This window comes from Lepidochelys kempii, chromosome 14 (assembly GCF_965140285.1).
Source record: "Lepidochelys kempii isolate rLepKem1 chromosome 14, rLepKem1.hap1, whole genome shotgun sequence".
Classification (NCBI taxonomy): domain Eukaryota; kingdom Metazoa; phylum Chordata; order Testudines; family Cheloniidae; genus Lepidochelys; species Lepidochelys kempii.
This window is the reverse complement of record NC_136393.1, coordinates 37,906,249-37,923,480: the sequence shown is the minus strand read 5'-3', so window position 1 is coordinate 37,923,480 and position 17,232 is coordinate 37,906,249. Positions and strand designations below refer to the sequence as shown.

The 17,232-nt window shown below is 49.3% G+C and overlaps 3 protein-coding genes across 3 annotated transcripts in view; 2 read left to right on the top strand and 1 right to left on the bottom strand.

Annotated features, from left to right (window-relative positions):
* The window catches only part of LOC140897492 (zinc finger protein RFP-like), a 60,035-nt gene extending 45,673 nt beyond the window's left edge, over window positions 1-14,362 (top strand). The window contains exons 4-8 of the mRNA XM_078848655.1: window positions 5,113-5,208; window positions 7,937-8,167; window positions 10,825-10,847; window positions 11,411-11,526; window positions 13,797-14,362. Coding sequence (XP_078704781.1) covers window positions 5,113-5,208; window positions 7,937-8,167; window positions 10,825-10,847; window positions 11,411-11,526; window positions 13,797-14,362 — 1,032 coding nt within the window. The remainder of the gene's footprint in view (window positions 1-5,112; window positions 5,209-7,936; window positions 8,168-10,824; window positions 10,848-11,410; window positions 11,527-13,796) is intronic.
* The window catches only part of LOC140898396 (uncharacterized), a 305,360-nt gene that overhangs the window by 236,742 nt on the left and 51,386 nt on the right, over window positions 1-17,232 (bottom strand). The gene's annotated exons all lie outside the window — the stretch shown is intronic.
* On the top strand, window positions 7,683-14,441 carry LOC140897491 (zinc finger protein RFP-like). The gene is made up of 7 exons (XM_078848657.1): window positions 7,683-7,688; window positions 7,937-8,167; window positions 10,825-10,847; window positions 11,411-11,526; window positions 12,134-12,195; window positions 12,337-12,439; window positions 13,797-14,441. The coding sequence occupies exons 1-7, from the start codon at window positions 7,683-7,685 to the stop codon at window positions 14,360-14,362; spliced, it is 1,107 nt and encodes a 368-aa protein (XP_078704783.1). The 3' UTR covers window positions 14,363-14,441.

Below are 17,232 nucleotides of genomic sequence, written 5' to 3'. Positions count from 1 at the left end.
ACTTAGGGAAGACGAACCCAACCCACAGCTGACTGAGCTGGATTCCAGGTTCCCTCCTTCATCTGTAATGCCCTATCGGGCTGACCTGTCGCACTGGCCTCTCCCCCATTGGCCCTGGCCACTGTCAGTCTCAGAGTCCTGGTTTCTTCCCCTCTCCTTGCTTTGGGTGTTGGGAGAGGGATTGGGCAACAGGGAGCCAATCATGTTCTCCGGCAGGACATTTAAAAAAAAAAAAAAAAAAATTAGCCAAAAAAGCCCCCAAAGAAGCCACGTGAAAAACGCCCTGTTGGGGTTAAGCCACATCTTAGATCCCTGTGACACTGTCTGCAGGGAGCCATGGCTGCAGTGAATCCTCTGAAAAGCTTCCGAGATGAAGCAACTTGCTCCATCTGTCTGAGTTTTTATAAGGATCCCGTGTTTTTAGATTGCGGGCACAGTTTCTGCCAAGCCTGCATCGCCCAGTGCTGGGAGGGATCGAATACAGCTGTCTCCTGTCCTCAGTGCAGAGAGACCTTTCCCCAGAGGACCCTCAGGCCGAACAGACAACTGGGGAACTTTGTAGAAATAGCCAAGCAGCTGAGTTTCCAAACAGCAGCAGGAGAAGTTGGTGCAAGGTGCACCAGGAGCCTTTCAAACTCTTCTGTAACCAGGACCAAATGCTCATCTGTGTGATCTGCAGAGAGTCCCAGGCTCACCGTACTCACAGGGTGGTCCCCACAGAGGAGGCTGCCCAGGCCTACAAGGTAGGAATCTGCTGTGCAGGGTAATTACTTCGGTTTGGGCTTGTTTGCAATTTTTATTACAATGGCTTCTAAAGGCACCGAGATCAGGGCCCTTGTTGTGCAAGGCTCTGTACAAACACACAGACAGTCTAAACCAGTGGTCCCCAAATTTTTCCCCTCAGGCTCTCCCTTACCCTGGCTATGGCCCCCCACCCGCAGCTGCGGTTAGGAGATGTGAGTGGGGCCACAGTCAGAGGCTGGGGCCACAGCTGTGGGGGTGTCTTGGGGTTGGAAGTGGGGCTGCCGGGAGTCGGGAGCTCAAACTGGGTTTGGGAGCAGAGCCAGGGTCAAGACTGGGGCTGGGAGTGGAGCTGGGGTAGGAGCCAGGGCCAAGGGGGCCATAGCAGATCTGAGTGGCACTCCCTTCCTGCCCCTTGTGGGGGCTGGTCTTGGCCCTGCCATGCTCCCTCAAATGTTCCTCCGTGCTCCAGTTTGGGGACCACTGATGTAAACAGTCAAGATAGACAAAGGCTGGGGATTCTGAAAGGTACTTAAGGTGTCTATACCCCAGATTTAAGTGGATAAATCTGGAGTTTAGGCACCTAAATGCCAGTTTTCGGCTCCACTGCAATCCCCAGAATTCCTGTAGGAGCCCAAAAAGAAAAGGAGGACTTGTGGCACCTTAGAGACTAACCAATTTATTTGAGCATGAGCTTTCGTGAGCTACAGCTCACTTCATCGGATGCATAAAAGTGGAAAATGCAGTGAGGATGTTTTTATACACACAGAGCATGAAAAAATGGGTGTTTATCACTTCAAAAGGTTTTCTCTCCCCACCCACTCTCCTGCTGGTAATAGCTTATCTACAGTGATCACTCTCCTTACAATGTGTATGATAATCCACTTTTATGCATCCGATGAAGTGAGCTGCAGCTCACGAAAGCTTATGCTCAAATCAATTGGTTAGTCTCTAAGGTGCCACAAGTCCTCCTTTTCTTTTTGCGAATACAGACTAACACGGCTGCTCCTCTGAAACCTGTCATTATGGAGGAGCTCAGACTCACTCAGTGCCTGTGTATTCAGGGTACAACTTCTTTCAGTGCCTGTGTTTCTGTCTCTGGGCATGTGCACAGCTGCCCCCCATGGCATCTGGCTGCCTGTCTCCTGGCCACACCCAGAGCAATCCATGAGCTGGGGAAAACCAGGCATTCTGCTTCTCTCCTCTACGGGGCCTGATCTGGTGGGCATGCTCGGAGACAAATCAAAGGAGTGGGAGGGAAACAGAGGCACAGAAGCAGCAGTGACTTAACCAAGCTCACAAAGCAGCTCAGTAGGAGAGCCAGGAATTAAACCCTGGCCTCCCCATGCCCATCCTAGTACCCTAGCCACTCGACCACACCGCCTCTCATCACTCCTGTCATGCAGTTCTCTACCGTCACATTACCAACATGTCAGCACAGCTGCAGACTGGAGGCGTAGCGCCCCAGCTTGAGCATTTCACAGCTGATGACCGCTGCTTTCAGGCAAGCCACAGGAAAATAACACATGGTCAGCAGTGTTCTCAAGGAGTTTGTTCTCTGCTACTTTCTGTCGCATAAGGTGCCCTGAAAGATTTGTGTTTAAGAAACAAAGGTTAATCTGCGTAACTTTTTCCTCAAGGAAAAACCAGGATGATGAATTCCCGTTTTCCTGGGTTTGCTGAAGGATGGTCACTTCGCTGCTCCTGAAGCAGAAATCATGGGCGACAGGTATATGACGGGCCAGGGGAGGCAGAGCCCTGCGTGGCCCCCTCCACCCCCAGACTCCCTCTTGCTTCCTGCCGGGGATCTGCAGCTCTTCCCCCGCGGTTGGTCTGGGGGGGCCTCTGGCAGAAGGGGCTGGACTGGGGGTTAGCCTCCCTGAACCAGTGGCTCACGTCCTGCCCATACAACCTTTGAAGTTTTGCAACATTCTAGGGCCCATGAAGCCCAGGTGGATTGAAACCTTAAAAAACCTGCTGGAAAGAGCAATCCCCTCGGGGCAGAATCCACTGTGCTGTACGCCACGCTAGCTGTAAGGACAAAGTGGGCTGTAGTAGTGCCACAATAAGATTAAAGGAAGAAAATGGCTGATTCCCAGGACCATGTTGAACAAGCCCTTTCCCCCATGCCGAACAATCGAGCATAATATTTATGCACCTTGTGAGTGTGTTGGATTTTTAACCAGGAGTCTCTTTCTCCCAAGTGTTCATTAGGCACCGGAGTTTAATGTACTATTTTTTTTTTAAAAGTGTGTTAAACATTCCTACCAAAACTCCCTTCCCTTTAAGTTGCTCAGCTTTAACTCTCTGATGTTCAGCTTTCTTCATATAGTTTTCTCTGTCATTGCATGGGAGCAGGGCACCCTACCCTACACTGCTGCAAAATGGATACGACTTCAACCCTTTGCCCTGCAGCACTTGGAGGATTCGCTGGATGCAAAGGGCTGTTCTACACAGAGTCCCTAGGTCTCTATATTAGGTCTGGTGCCCCCAAAGGCCTCTCTCTTCCCTGGCAGCATGACATATACAGCATAGAAGGAAAGGAAGCAGGGCTGAGAATGGGGCCTGAGATGCCCAGCTGCCATGAAATGAATGGGAGCTGTCCTTTTAAATCCTCTCTCTGGCTCTGCAACACCTCACCCCCGGGGAATTACAGAAGAAGATCCTTCGAGCACATTTTCAAGAGCACCAACTGACTTTAGAGCCGAAGTCCCATTTGCAAAGGAGATTTAGGCCCGAATCCCCAAATGCACTTGGGTGTTGTGATGCTCAGCACTGCAATGCCTAACTTTTAGACACCTAGAAAATCACTAAGGACATAAGAACGGCTGCACTGAGTCAGACCAGTGGTCCATGTAGCCCAGTATCGTGTCTTCCAACAGTGGCCAATGCCAGGTGCCCCAGAGGAAATGAACAGAACCCGGCAGTTACCAAAGGATTAATTCCCTGTTGCCCAGTCCCAGCATCTGACAATCAGACAAGCCCTTACGGTTGCCGGCCTGTAATTGCCAGGATTTCCTCTGGAGCCTTTTTAAAAAAGCTGGCTTTCCATCAGCTATCCTCCGGTCATCTGGTACAGTTTGGAACAACAAATCCTGAATTAGGCATTTGGGGGGAGAGAGGCATCCACAAAAGCCAGCATGCTAGCTGGGGAGACTAGCCCGCCGGAGATACTGATGAGAGGGGTGTGTCCTAAGCCCCAACTCCCCCAGAGTTTGGTGTAGGAATGGGCCTGTCTCTGATCCACACCTGGGAACCCCTCTCCTGGAGTCGAGTGGCTTAGCTACCTAAGCTGTTTCATGCAAGATGGAGTTCTGCACCTGTGTTGCTCCGCACAACGTGGCCGGGGAAGAATCATAGAATCCTAGAATATCAGGGTTGGAAGGGACCTCAGGATGTCATCTAGTCCAACCCCCTGCTCAAAGCAGGACCAATCCCCAATTAAATCATCCCAGCCAGGGCTTTGTCAAGCCTGACCTTAAAAACTTCTGAGGAAGGAGATTCTACCACCTCCCTAGGTAACGCATTCCAGTGTTTGACCACCCTCCTAGTGAAAAAGTTTTTCCTAATATCCAACCTAAACCTCTCCCACTGCAACCTGAGACCATTACTCCTTGTCCTATCCTCTTCTACCACTGAGAATAGTCTAGAACCTTCCTCTCTGGAACCACCTCTCAGGTAGTTGAAAGCAGCTATCAAATCCCGCCTCATTCTTCTCTTCTGCAGACTAAACAATCCAGTTCCCTCAGCCTCTCCTCATAAGTCATGTGTTCCAGACCCCTAATCATTTTTGTTGCCCTTCGCTGGACTCTCTCCAATTTATCCACATCCTTCTTGTAGTGTGGGGCCCAAAACTGGACACACTACTCCAGATGAGGCCTCACCAATGTCGAATAGAGGGGGACGATCACGTCCCTCGATCTGCTCGCTATGCCCCTACTTATACATCCCAAAATGCCATTGGCCTTCTTGGCAACAAGGGCACACTGCTGACTCATATCCAGCTTCTCATCCACTGTCACCCCTAGGTTGAAGACTTTCTTCATAACCATTAGCCTGGGGGTAGGGCACTCACCTTGTATGTGGGAGACTCCAGTTCAAGTTCTCCCTCTGCCTGGTGAGGAGAAGAGATTTGAGTCTCCCACCTCTCAAGAGTCAATTGTGACATTGCCATGAGCACCGTCCTAGAGCAACTTGAGAGGGAGATGGAAAATCAATGGTAGTTGAGAACCCAACTTCATGAGACTTCTTTGAAAATCCCAGCTTCAGATAATGAAATCAGCACTGCAATGTATATAAATTGCACAGAGGACAGACACCTTAGCAGGTTGACCTTCCCCTCCACCCCAAACATTGTTTTTCTTGCCTCAGGAACAAATTCAAACCCAGTTGAACACACTGAAGCAAGAGAGAGGAGAACTTCTGGAGTGGAAACAGGATGCAGAGACGCAAAGCCAGGAATATCTGGTAGGTCCCCATTGTTATGGTCCAGAAGTTACATCAGTCAGGGGTGATATTTCTCTCTGTGGGGAGAGTGTCAGCCCTGGTCTACACGCAGCACTGCTTTGATTTAGCTATGGCTACATCTACACGGCACACCACTGGGGGCATCCTGTAGGGTATGTGTAGCCACACAGCACAGTGAGAAACAGGCTGTGTCCACACTGTCATGTGTAGCTACATGTGTGAATAAAAGACTCCAGCAGGGGGAGGCAGCAGAGCGGCCGGAGCCTTCCCCCACTCCCTGGAGCCTTTTCCTGTGGTGGGGAAAGGCTCTGGCACTGGGGAAGCAGCGGGACACTCAGTGTAGATGGGGGAGGCCCTGCTTGGGGGTGTATAGAGCCCTGTGTGTAGGGTTTATACCCAGAGGGTTCAGGCATATTGCGACTCTACTTGCTTAAGCCATGCCTCGCCATCTACACTGCTATTTATGCCCATGTTAGCGGGTGCATATAGTGTACGTCCTCTACACACCACCACAACATTTGTGTAGGACAGATGTACCTCAAATCACTTTTTAATGTAATGTCTTTGTTCTGGTGCAAGGCCCTCACAGGCAAACATTTTGAACCTAGTTTAATTTGACCCTAGTGTGGTGTGTAGGGTTCACCTTGTCCAGTTAAACTGAGATAAAATGTGCTAACTGGGAGCAAGGTCAAGCTCAGATCAGGGTTAGCTGTGATGTATTGGGGACCGAGAGACTTTGTCCGTTGGACCATATGAACTGGAACCATAAACTCACTGAACATTAAATCTCACAAAATGAGGGTCAATCCATCCTCATGATTGTATCCACCCATTATATACCACACCTGAACATACCTATTATATGAACAACGCACCCTCATGTCTCAATGTCTGTACTTTGACCCCTTAACCTCTTACCCCCAATCGGGGATATTGCAGAGTATGTATTCCTTACGCCACTCGATCTGAAACCGAACTTCGCTCCTCTTGATAATCCGTACATTATTCCCTGGTATCCAGAAACGTCTACTCCAGGGGTTCTCAAACTGGGGGTCGGGACCCCTCGGGGGGTCGCATGGTTATTACATGGGGGGTCGTGAGCTGTCAACCTCCACCCCAAACCCCGCTTTTCCTCCAGCATTTATAATGGTGTTAAAAATATTCAAAAGTGTTTTTAATTTATTAGGGGGGGTCACACTCAGAGGCTTGCTATGTGAAAGGGGTCGCCAGTAAAAAAGTTTGAGAACCACTGTTCTGCTCTGTACCGTTCACGTTTTTTTTAAACATCATCTTGATAACCTCAAGCACTTTGTCTCTTGTTGAGACACCCTTGCAGGGTGTGATCATGTTTATCTTTGTTTATCATCCCTCTGGGCTCATTCCTCCACTGGCTTCCAGTTTCAACTTAAAGCACTGATCTTATTCCCCACACATCCAGCTACAAACACTGATTTCAGGGGAGATTTTCAAAGGCACGTATGGTGATTAGGTGCCTAATTCACATGGACTGTCAGTAGGACTTAGGCACCCAGTGGCTGTTTTGTATCTCAGAAATCTTCCTCCTGAATCTCCACCAGGCACAACTGGTTTCCTCTGGAACAGTGTAATTAACAGAATGCCAGATGAAACATGCAAAAGCTGGAGAAGAAGCATTTTGCATGGTGTGTTTTGTAACTGGTGTTTTATGTGGATAACCAGCAGAACCCTTTCCTTCTTCAGTCTTCTCCACAACTCTCTGCCAATGTATTTCTGATTCTGAGTCAGACCTCCCCCCTTCCAACCTTTCTGCTATTGGAAGATTCTAGATGATCAACAGAATATACTAAGCCACTCAGACCTGAAAACTCATCATTTTAGAGAGATTGGGTGCCATTTTCAGAAGTGCCTAAGTGATTTTGGAGCCTAGGGTTAACAATTTTGCAAGTGGTTAAGGGCCAGATTCTCAAAGGTATTTAGGGGCTTAAAATGCAGGGAGAGCTGTCCTATTTTCAAAAGTCACTTTCAAAGAAACTTAGGCTCCTTAGCATCCAAAGTGACCTTTTGAAAATGGGAACTGGAGGCGTACGTCCCGAAGGCACTTCGGAACATGTTGTTCATTCAGGCCAGCTGAGAGACTGTCAGGCATATTCTCCTGAAATCTCAACCATGTGTTTGTAGTAGGTTGATATGAAAAGAGGGCTCTAAGAACTGTTCCTATCAGGGACATGGGGAGAGTCTGGGATGTCCAACTTTCTCATTTGTGAAAACCGGATGCTGAGCACCGGAACCTGCCCTGTGCCCTGCCGCCACTTTCCCTCGAGGCCCCGCCCCCCACTCCTCTGTCCCTCTCCCACTGTCGCTTGCTGCTCTCTCCACCTCCCTCCCCCTGCCAGCTGAGCAGAGCTCTAGGGGTGTGGTGGAGGTGACTGGGGCAGGGTGGGAGAGGGAGAGCCACGCTCCAGGGGTGGAGGGGTGATTGGAGCAGGATGGGGGAGATGCCGGTACTTTTCTCCCCCCCATGGAGCCATCCCTGAGTGCTCCTCCAGGCTCCAGCAGCAGCTGCTGCTCGTCTCGCCCTCTGGTGGTGGAAGCCTGTTACTGTGGGTAACCGGATTTCTCATGTCCAGTCAGCAGTGCCGACCGGACACTGCCAGGTTTCCCTTTTGACTGGACTTCCCAGTTGAAAACTGGACATCTGGCAACCCTTGTCCTTGATCTGTCCTTTCCTGTTTGTGTCCCTTCATTATAGGGAAAGATAGAAGCTGAGAGGCAGAAGATCATGTCTGAATTTGAGCAACTGCGGCAGTTCCTGGATGAGCAAGAGCGACTCCTGCTGGCCCAACTGGAAGAGCTGGACAAGGAAATTGTGAAGATACAGGATGAAAATGTCACCAAACGGTCTGAAAAGATTTCCCGTCTCGGTGACTTGATCAGTGAGATAGAAGAGAAGTGTCAGCAGCCAACAAGTGAATTCCTGCAGGTGAGACAGAGACACCCAGATCCCTGCCCAGGGAAGGGAGAGATTCTGATTGATTAGCTTTGGAGTTTATTAAGTTCTTGGAGAGGTCCTACTCCACAATGGAGACTGTCAGTGTGTCCTTCAGCGAAGTGAGGGAAAACAAAATGTGACATTTCTAATATTTCCAATGTGGAAACAGTTTTGCTGTTTTAAAGGCAGATGGTTCAGGCCTTTTTGAGACATCCTGTGTAAGCCCCTTCATTTTCAGTTTAAACCAATTTTTACCAAAAAATTTCTGGGTTTTACAAAAAAGTATTATTGAGGTTTTTCTGATTTTCATCCTACTTTTTTATCATTCAAATATATACAAAAAACTTGTTTAATTAAGAAAATACAATACATTGCATGAGATCTCTGTATTCCGATAATACATTAGTCTGTGTGTATATGCACAGCTGCCTGCTGAAGAAAGAACGTATTGTCTAGCAGATGCACACAATAAACCAACAGGCACGCACGCAAGCTCTGAAGTGCGTGTGCGTCTGAACCGACTGATAAATCACACGCCCACCAAGTACACATTTCAAACTGTTAGTGGACAATGGGTTCAAGATTTGACGCACTAAAATGGGAAGAAAAATGAAAATCTACCTCAGAATACGTTTCAGAACACAAGGAAGTATTCAAAAGGGCTAAAGAAACAACAACAGGAGAGAAGGATGAAGCTGCGCGTATGCGCTGCAAATGGTGTGGCCCAATTATCGAAGGTGAATATTTATAGACTAATCGTTCTAAGCAAAGCTTTTGCTACGGTCTCCCACAGCATTCTTGCCAGCAAGTTAAAGAAGTATGGGCTGGATGAATGGACTAGAAGGTGGATAGAAAGCTGACTAGATTGTCGGGCTCAACAGGTAGTGATCGATGGCTCCATATCTAGTTGGCAGCCAGTGTCAAGCAGAGTGCCCCAAGGGTCAGTCCTGGGGCCGGTTTTGTTCCATATCTTCATTAATGATCTGGAGGATGGTGTGGATTGCACCCTCAGCAATTGCACCTGCAGATGACACTAAACTCGGAGGAGGGGTAGATATGCTGGAGGGCAGGGATAGGATACAGAGGGACCTAGACAAATTAGAGGATTGGGCCAAAAGAAATCTGATGAGGTTCAACAAGGACAAGTGCACTTAGGACAGAAGAATCCCAGGCACTGCTACAAACTAGGGACCGAATGGCTAGGCAGCAGTTCTGCAGAAAAGGACCTAGGGGTTACAATGGACGAGAAGCTGGATATGAGTCAACAATCTGCCCTTGTTGTGAAGAAGTCCAACGGCATTTTGGGCTGTATAAGTAGGGGCATTGCCAGCAGATTGAGGGACGTGATCATTCCCATCTATTCGGCATTGGTGAGACCTCACTTGGAGTACCGTGTCCAGTTTTGGGCCCCCCGCTACAAGAAGGATGTGGAAAAATTGGAAAGAGTCCAGCGGAGGGCTACAAAAATGATTAGGGGGCTGGAGCACATGACTTATGAGAAGAGGCTGAGGGAACTGGGATTGCTTAGTCTGCAGAAGAGCAGAATGGGGGAGGATTTTTTGATAGCTGCTTTCAATTACCTGAAAGGGGGTTCCAAAGAGGATGGATCTAGACTGTTCTCAGTGGTAACCAGATGCCAGAACAAGGAGTAATGGTCTGAAGTTGCAGTGGGGGAAGTTTAGGTTGGATATTAGGAAAATCTTTTTCAGTAGGAGGGTGGTGAAGCACTGGAATGGGTTACCTAGGGAGGTGGTGGAATCTTCTTCCTTAGAGGCTTTTAGGGTCAGGCTTGACAAAGCCCTGGCTGGGATGATTTAGCTGGGGAGTGGTCCTGCTTTGAGCAGGGGGTTGAACTAGATGACCTCCTGAGGTCCCTTCCAACCCTGATATTCTATGATTCTACACCAGTAACCTGTTTGTTCAAATGAAACGTTTTATTTGGGGATTTCAGATATATTGTTTTCTTAAACTCAGGGGGGCCCTTGTGCTTTGAGTTCTGTTTTAGTTCTGCAGCAAACCACAGGGATGAACAGAATTCAAAGCATTCATCTACTGAATACTTTTTCTCCCTGTCTTTCCATCCACCAAAACAAACCCCGATATTTAACCAGAAAACTTAATAGTTTTCTGCACTGATTTGCACCTGTTTTTATTGTGGTAATAAACACTGATAAAATCCCAGGAAAAATTAACTAAAATAAAAACTGAAAATGAAGGGCCCTAACGATATGAAAGCAATAAAAGGCACAACTCCACTTTCTAGGAAGTGAGAGATTAGGAAAGCAAAGTTCTTTGCAGGGCCTATTAAGAAATGAGAATGAATCCAGCTTCCAGAACTGCTGAGCAGAATTGCATACATGCAGAAAGGCAAACACTTTGGACACAGCAGTTGCATGTGGCAGTCAAGGATTCATGCGTCTGATCAGTCTGTTTGAGCAAATGCCATAGAATTTAGAAGGAGAAAACCCACAGTCATGGTGTGTGCTTAGGGGTCCCATTCCATCGAAATCTGTGAATGGACTTTTGAAGTTGCGAACAGCAGAGAACTGCATCTCGAGCTCAACTAGGGATGGCAAAGCAAATCCCCTGCAGAGCAGAAGCGATCTGCATCTTGTGGCACTTGGGACTGAACTCTTTCTCTTTTCTAGGACATCAAAAGCACCTGGAGCAGGTACGTGACTCCTTCCCACTCCCCCTCACGCGTCGTGGTGCTAGAAGGGGACTTTCCCCCCAGGGTCAGATTTTGCAGGGCATTTAGTCACCTGAGACGTAGCTAGGCACTTGGTGGGGTTTTCCAAAGCAGCTAAGCGAGTTAGGCACCTCCCATTGTGATCAGTGGCAGTTGGGAGCCTGACTTGGTTAGGTGCTTTTGAAAATCCCAGGAGGCACCTTTAAAAATCAAGCCTTAAGTGACTTGCCCAAGGTCATGCAGGGAGGCTGTGGCAGAGCAGGGAGTGGAACATAGGTTTCCAGAGTCCTACAGCAACCCCTTAACCACTGGAGCATCCTTTCCCATGAGATTAGGCCCTTCTCTCTGAGGGGCAGCCTGTGGACCCCTTACTCTCTTTAACTCCCATTGGAGGAGCTAGGCATTTAAAAACTCCAGTGAGGAGATGAATTGTCTCACCAGTGGGAGTTAGAGGCTCTCATTGAGCCCACAAGAGAGCAGCCTCTGGTAGCTCATTCTCAAGAAAGAAAAGATTTAGGGTGTTTCCCCCTTCCCCCCCCCCCCAGGTGTGAGAAGGTGAAGTTCGAGAAACCAATGGCTGTGCCACAGGATGTGAGCGAGAGAGTTGGCGTCTCTTCCCAAAGAAATGTTTGTCTACAGGAGGCTCTGAAGAAATTCAGAGGTAACTTAACAGTTATTTGGGCTCATGATATGGCGATGGCACATCGAGATGTGCCTCTGACTGTGGAAGGAGATGGACTCTGGCCTATTAGTTCTCAGCTCGTCACAGCTAGACGTCTGTGGGTGGGATGGGGAGGGCTCAGGGCTGATGCCAGTTTGCCAGGCCTCCACTTGGATTGTCTCAGACCCAACCATGGGTGTCAAAATTGGCCACTCAGCATTTCAGAGACACACAATCGCCAGATGTTTTAGAAAATGTTGAATTTCACCTCCATGGCTGGGATTTTTCGAGGGACCTAAGGGATTTAGGCCCCATCTCTCTCTGACTGTCAATGGGAGTTGGCCACCACGTGGCCTCAGCCCTTTTGAAAATCCCAGACTCTGTACCTCAAGTTCCTCCATCTTGAAAAAGGAGGAAATAATGGCCAACCTACCTTGTTGTGCTAATTAGTGAATGCCACCGAGTGCTTTGAGATCGTTGGAGTAAGGCAGGAGATGGACAATATATTTTGGACGATGATTTCACTTTAGTTTGGTCTCACTGGAAAGGTCTCCCCATTCCGATCTGCCTCTCGTTCTGTGGTCTTTTCCTTTGGGCTGTCTCTCAGAATTACAGCACGGTTCCATGCCGTGCTGCGACAGCCATGTCAGCCCCAGGATATTAGACAGGGTGGGGGAGGTCATAGCTTTCATTGGACCAACTCCTGTTGGTGACAGAGACAAGTTTTTGAGCTACATGGACCTGAAGAAGAGCTCTGAGTAAGCTCCAAAGCTGGTCTCTCTCAATCACGGTTACATTAATTAACGGTAGAAATGTCACCAGAGTCAAGACAACATGAAATCACCTCTCTTCCAATCCTTCCTTTCTCTTGAGACCCGGCCCTATGAACTGAGCTCAAATGCAGAGAGAAAGGGTATGGGCTAGATTCACAAAAGGACTTGGGGTGAGGGGGTCTACTTGCCATTTTAGGCACCTCAGTCCCAGAATTAGACCACACTGGGATTCACAAAGACCCCCACTTAGCTGCAACCAAACCTTGTAGGTGCCTAAAATTACTCATCATCTCTATTTTTGTGGTATTTTTGTCACCCACTGGGTAACAACGTTGCATATTGGGAAACTGAGGCATATATAGGCTTCATTAAAAAATTGAAAAAAATCCCAGTTTCTCACACCCTCCTAACAGTACCTCCTTGATGCCTGGCGGGAACCATGGGGAATTTCCTGCTCAGCTTCAGCCAACAGGCAGCTCCCCAGGACTGACACTCAGGGCCCACCCCAGCCAGGCTACTGGGGAGCATGAGAAATGGTCCTAGCCTCCCCCAGGGCTGAGCTCTGCCCGTAAGGGTCTGTCTGCACTGCAGAGTGAACCCTGGGGCTCAGCACCCAGGTTAGCCTGGGCTGGGTGCAAGGAGCCATGCTGCTGAGCCTGACCTCACTTACTGGGTCCTCACGGGTGCTGCTGTGGCTCTAGGACTCTGGGAGCACATCCCCTGGCTGACCAGCTATTCTGAGTTTCTTTCCCAGTGATTCGTGGGGTACCCGGTCTGTCTTTCACAGGCGAATTGGGGGAAAGGCACTGGAGGGCTATTTTCCCTCAGGTCAAGCTGGCAGTGGCATTCGGGGGGAGGCTTTTCACCTTCCTCCGCAGCATGTGGCTGCGGGTGATGTGCCAGGATTATCTGGGGGTATCTCACCGAATCATTTCCCTGCATTGCGGGGGCCTCGGGCACTGGTGACCCTCGGTGCCTCCTCTTCTCTGCCTGTGGCACATCATAGCACGGTCGGCTGTAGGCTGTCAGGCTTTGGGCTAATATTGGTTGTTGCGTTAGGTGGGTGCTGGGTGGAGTTGGTGGCCTGTGATATACGGGGGTCAGATTAGATGACCTGATGGTCCCTTCTGGCCTCAGACTCTCTCACTCTCAGCACTGGAGTGGTTTAGCCTGCACAGAGGTGCCGACTTCCCCAGTTCCCAAGGGGGTGCTTGACCCTTGCTCTGCCCCGGGCCCCACCCCCACTCCACCCCTTCCCCCAAGCCCCCACCCCTGCCCCATCTCTTCCTGCCCCGCTCCATTCTGCCCCCTTCCCCTGCCTCTTTCTGCCCCCACTCCTCCCTCTTCCCCCCCCCCCCAGAACCTCCTGCCCACCGCTGAACAATGGATCCGTGGCAGGAGGAAGGCGCTGGGAGGGACGGGGAGGAGCTGATCGGCGGGTGGGAGGTGCTTTGGGTACTTAACACTCTCCTCCTGCCTCTCTCTCCCCTCGTGCAGTGCAGGCCACTCCGGATCCAGACCTGGGGATTCCCTGTTCAGTCGTGTCCACAGATGAGAGTGTGATACAGAAATACCAAGACACGGGATATTTAGTGACACAGAACAGGTTTTACCCTGCTGCCTGTGTGCTGGGCTATAAGGGCTTCACCTCAGGGAGGTGTTACTGGCAAGTGGAAGTGGGGAACAAACGTAATTGGGTTTTGGGCATTGCCAAAGAGTCTGTGATACATGAGGGAGCGAAAAGCCGTACACCAGAGGAGGGGATCTGGGCTTTGCAGAGTACAGGGAATGAGTACTCGGCCCTCACCTCCCCTGAGACTGCTCTGGCCCTACCTCGTAGCCCCAGTAACATTGGGCTTTATCTGGATTATGAAGGGGAGGAAGTTACATTTTATGACGTTACATCTTCCGGCAGAGAGACGATCTTTACTTTCACATCCCCTTTCACTGGGAAGATCATCCCCTTCTTTGGGAGCCGGCGTGTAGAATTTGAGTTCACTGGTAAGCATACCGTTATGTGTTCACTGGCCGACATATTGTTAATCCCTGTGACAGAGGAATAGGGATCACTCAATATGAGCTATCTAAAGTAGAGCAAAGACATAGGTAATATATAAATTACAGCTATCACACTTTGCCATTCTAATCACAGTCTTGCCAACCTGAAGCATTCAAAAAGTGTGTCAGGCCCCCCAGAATCATGAGATTGGCTGCAACATCTTTTTAAATATTGTGTCATTTTCTTTGCCTTCTGGTTTCCCAGCTTTTGGGGTGTTCTTGTTTCCGATTTTCAATCTTTGCTACACAAATGTGAAGGCAGGAAATGTATCTGTAATATAATCTGAGGTTGCCTTGCAATCTACCTACTCCAGCTGCTGGGACTTTAAGAAAAACACCAAGTGCTGCGAGACTCACAATAAAATGATGAGAGAGGACAAGACTTACTTGCTTAGCATTATACTGGTGACAGGAGTTTCCTGACCCTCTTACATGCCTGTCTCTGTAACTCTGTGATCCTCCAGGCACACAAAAACTGGCCAACCAGGAGCCACTCTCAGGGTCACAGCAGAGCCCGCCTGTCTTAGGGCAGGTCTACACTTAAAATACTGCAGCAGAACAAATGCACCGGTGCTGCTCCGCCGCTGTAATGCTTAAGTGAAGACGCTCCTGTGCCAACAGGAGAGCTTCTCCCATCAGTGTAGTTAATCCACCTCTGAGAGGTGGTAGCTATGTCCAGGGGAGAAGCTCTCCCGTCAACGTACCGCTGTCTACCCCAGGAGTTCAGTCGGTACGACTGCGTTCACTGAGGGGTGTGGATTTGTCACAGCCCTGAGCGATATAGTTCTACCAATGGAAGTTTATAGTGTAGACCTGGCCTAAGTTCTGACTCATTTCAGGTCATCCATCAAAGTCCTCTGCTCTTTACTTCTGAATATAAAAACCATAGTGGGGTTTCCCTCTCCCTCCTATTCCCCAGCTCAATGCTCCTATTTTGCTCTGTTTAGTTATTTGGATGCTGTAGATTCAGATGAGTAAATTCACACAATAAAGTTTATTTCAATCTTCTGGTCTTGGACTTTGTCACAAGGGTATTAGATCTGTACGGCTCTGTCCTGAAAGGCTAGACAGACCCACCAGCAAATGCCTTGAAGGGGCTTGAAGAAAAGCAGCTGGGTAACTGTAAGCGAAAGCTCTAAAAGCAAAGAAATCCACCTTGATTACCATGCACATTGTAGGGAGAGTGGTCACTTTGGATGAGCTATTACCAGCAGGAGAGTGAGTTTGTGTGTGTGGTTTTTGGAGGGGGGTGAGGGGGTGAGAGAACCTGGATTTGTGCAGGAAATGGCCCACCTTGATTATCATGCACATTGTGAAGAGAGTTGTCACTTTGGATGGGCTATTACCAGCAGGAGAGTGAGTTTGTGTGTAGGGGGCTGGAGGGTGAGAAAACCTGGATTTGTGCTGGAAATGGCCCAACTTGATGATCACTTTAGATAAGCTATTACCAGCAGGACAGTGGGGTGGGAGGAGGTATTGTTTCATGATCTCTGTGTGTATATAATATCTGCTGCAGTTTCCACGGTATGCATCCGATGAAGTGAGCTGTAGCTCACGAAAGCTCATGCTCAAATAAATTGGTTATTCTCTAAGGTGCCACAAGTCCTCCTTTTCTTTTTAGTGAAGAGAAAGAGATGGTTCTGTGTAAAACCTGAAGAGGGCATCTGGGCTCTGAGATTCTGCTGGAACCAATTCCAGGCTCTCACCTACCCACAGACTTCTGTGACTCTGAGCATAAGACTCACAAAGATCAGGGTTTATCAGAGCAAGTGGCACTTTACGATGCTGATAACAAGACCCCAATCTTCATGTTCAATTATTCTTTCACTGAGAAAATCTTCCCTTTCTTTTCTCTTCAGCCTCCGAGATCATACCTTAAAACTGTGCCCCGGAAAGCCAATAAATGGATTTCATTGGGTGTCATTTTTTCCCTACTGTTTACACAAGTCTCCAAGTTACGAAACTGGAAAGAGAAAGGATTTGAGCAACATTAAAAGAAAGACTCAGATTCACAAAGGGACTTAAGCAACTAAGGCCTGGTCTACACTACAGAGTTAGGTCGAAGTCTGGCAGCTTAAACGCCGACCTAATAATGTCAGCGTCCAGACTACAGTGTACCTCCCACCGACCTAACTCGCCTGCTACGTCGAATGAATAACTCCCCCTCCAAGAGAGGTCCGGCGCTTACGTCGACATAGTTAGGTCAACGCAGTGGCAGTGTATACGCTGCGTTGTCTACATCAGCTTAAGTGGCCTCCAGGAGGTGTCCCACAATGCCCCATTGTGACCCACTCTGGTCACTGTTTTGAACTCTGCTGCCCATCAGCCAGGGTCACAGGAACAAGCCCCTCCTGTTTAAGGACTGGGAGTTTTTGAAATTCCATTTCCTCTTTGCTCTGCATGGAGAGCTCACCTAGCAACTGCCCAGCTGAGCAGGCTCCAGGCTCCCAATGCTCTGCTGCCGGCACCGCTCAGGGGGTGGTGGAGCTCCTGGGTCTGTGGGGAGGAGAGGCTGTGCAGGCCCGGCTCTCATCCAGCGTAGAAATGTGGACGTCTATGAGCAGATTGCTCGGAGCATGGGGGAGAAGGGCTAGAAGAGGGTCCCGCAGCCCTGCCATGTGACAGCCACGGAGCTGCGCCAGGCGTACCAGGAGGCGAGGGAGGGAAGCAGTCGCTCTGATGCGGCTACACAGACATGCTGATTTGACAAGGAGCTGCATGCTGTCCTCTGCGGTGATGCCGTGCCACCCCCGAGCCCCATGGCTACCGGAGGAGTTGGAGTCATGGGCCACCGCAGCCAACCCTGAGGATGAGAATGGGAGACAGGCGAAAGGGGGGTTGATTTTCAGATTCAGGGCTTAAATTCAGCTGGAGC

What these genes read in the sequence shown, in the direction of transcription:
- LOC140897491 (XM_078848657.1), top strand. An exon ending in CAACAAGTGAATTCCTGCAG is followed by an intron (nt 8,168 to 10,824) that starts GTGAGACAGAGA and finishes TCTCTTTTCTAG; the next exon opens with GACATCAAAAGCACCTGGAG. An exon ending in CTCAAATGCAGAGAGAAAGG is followed by an intron (nt 12,440 to 13,796) that starts GTATGGGCTAGA and finishes CCCCTCGTGCAG; the next exon opens with TGCAGGCCACTCCGGATCCA.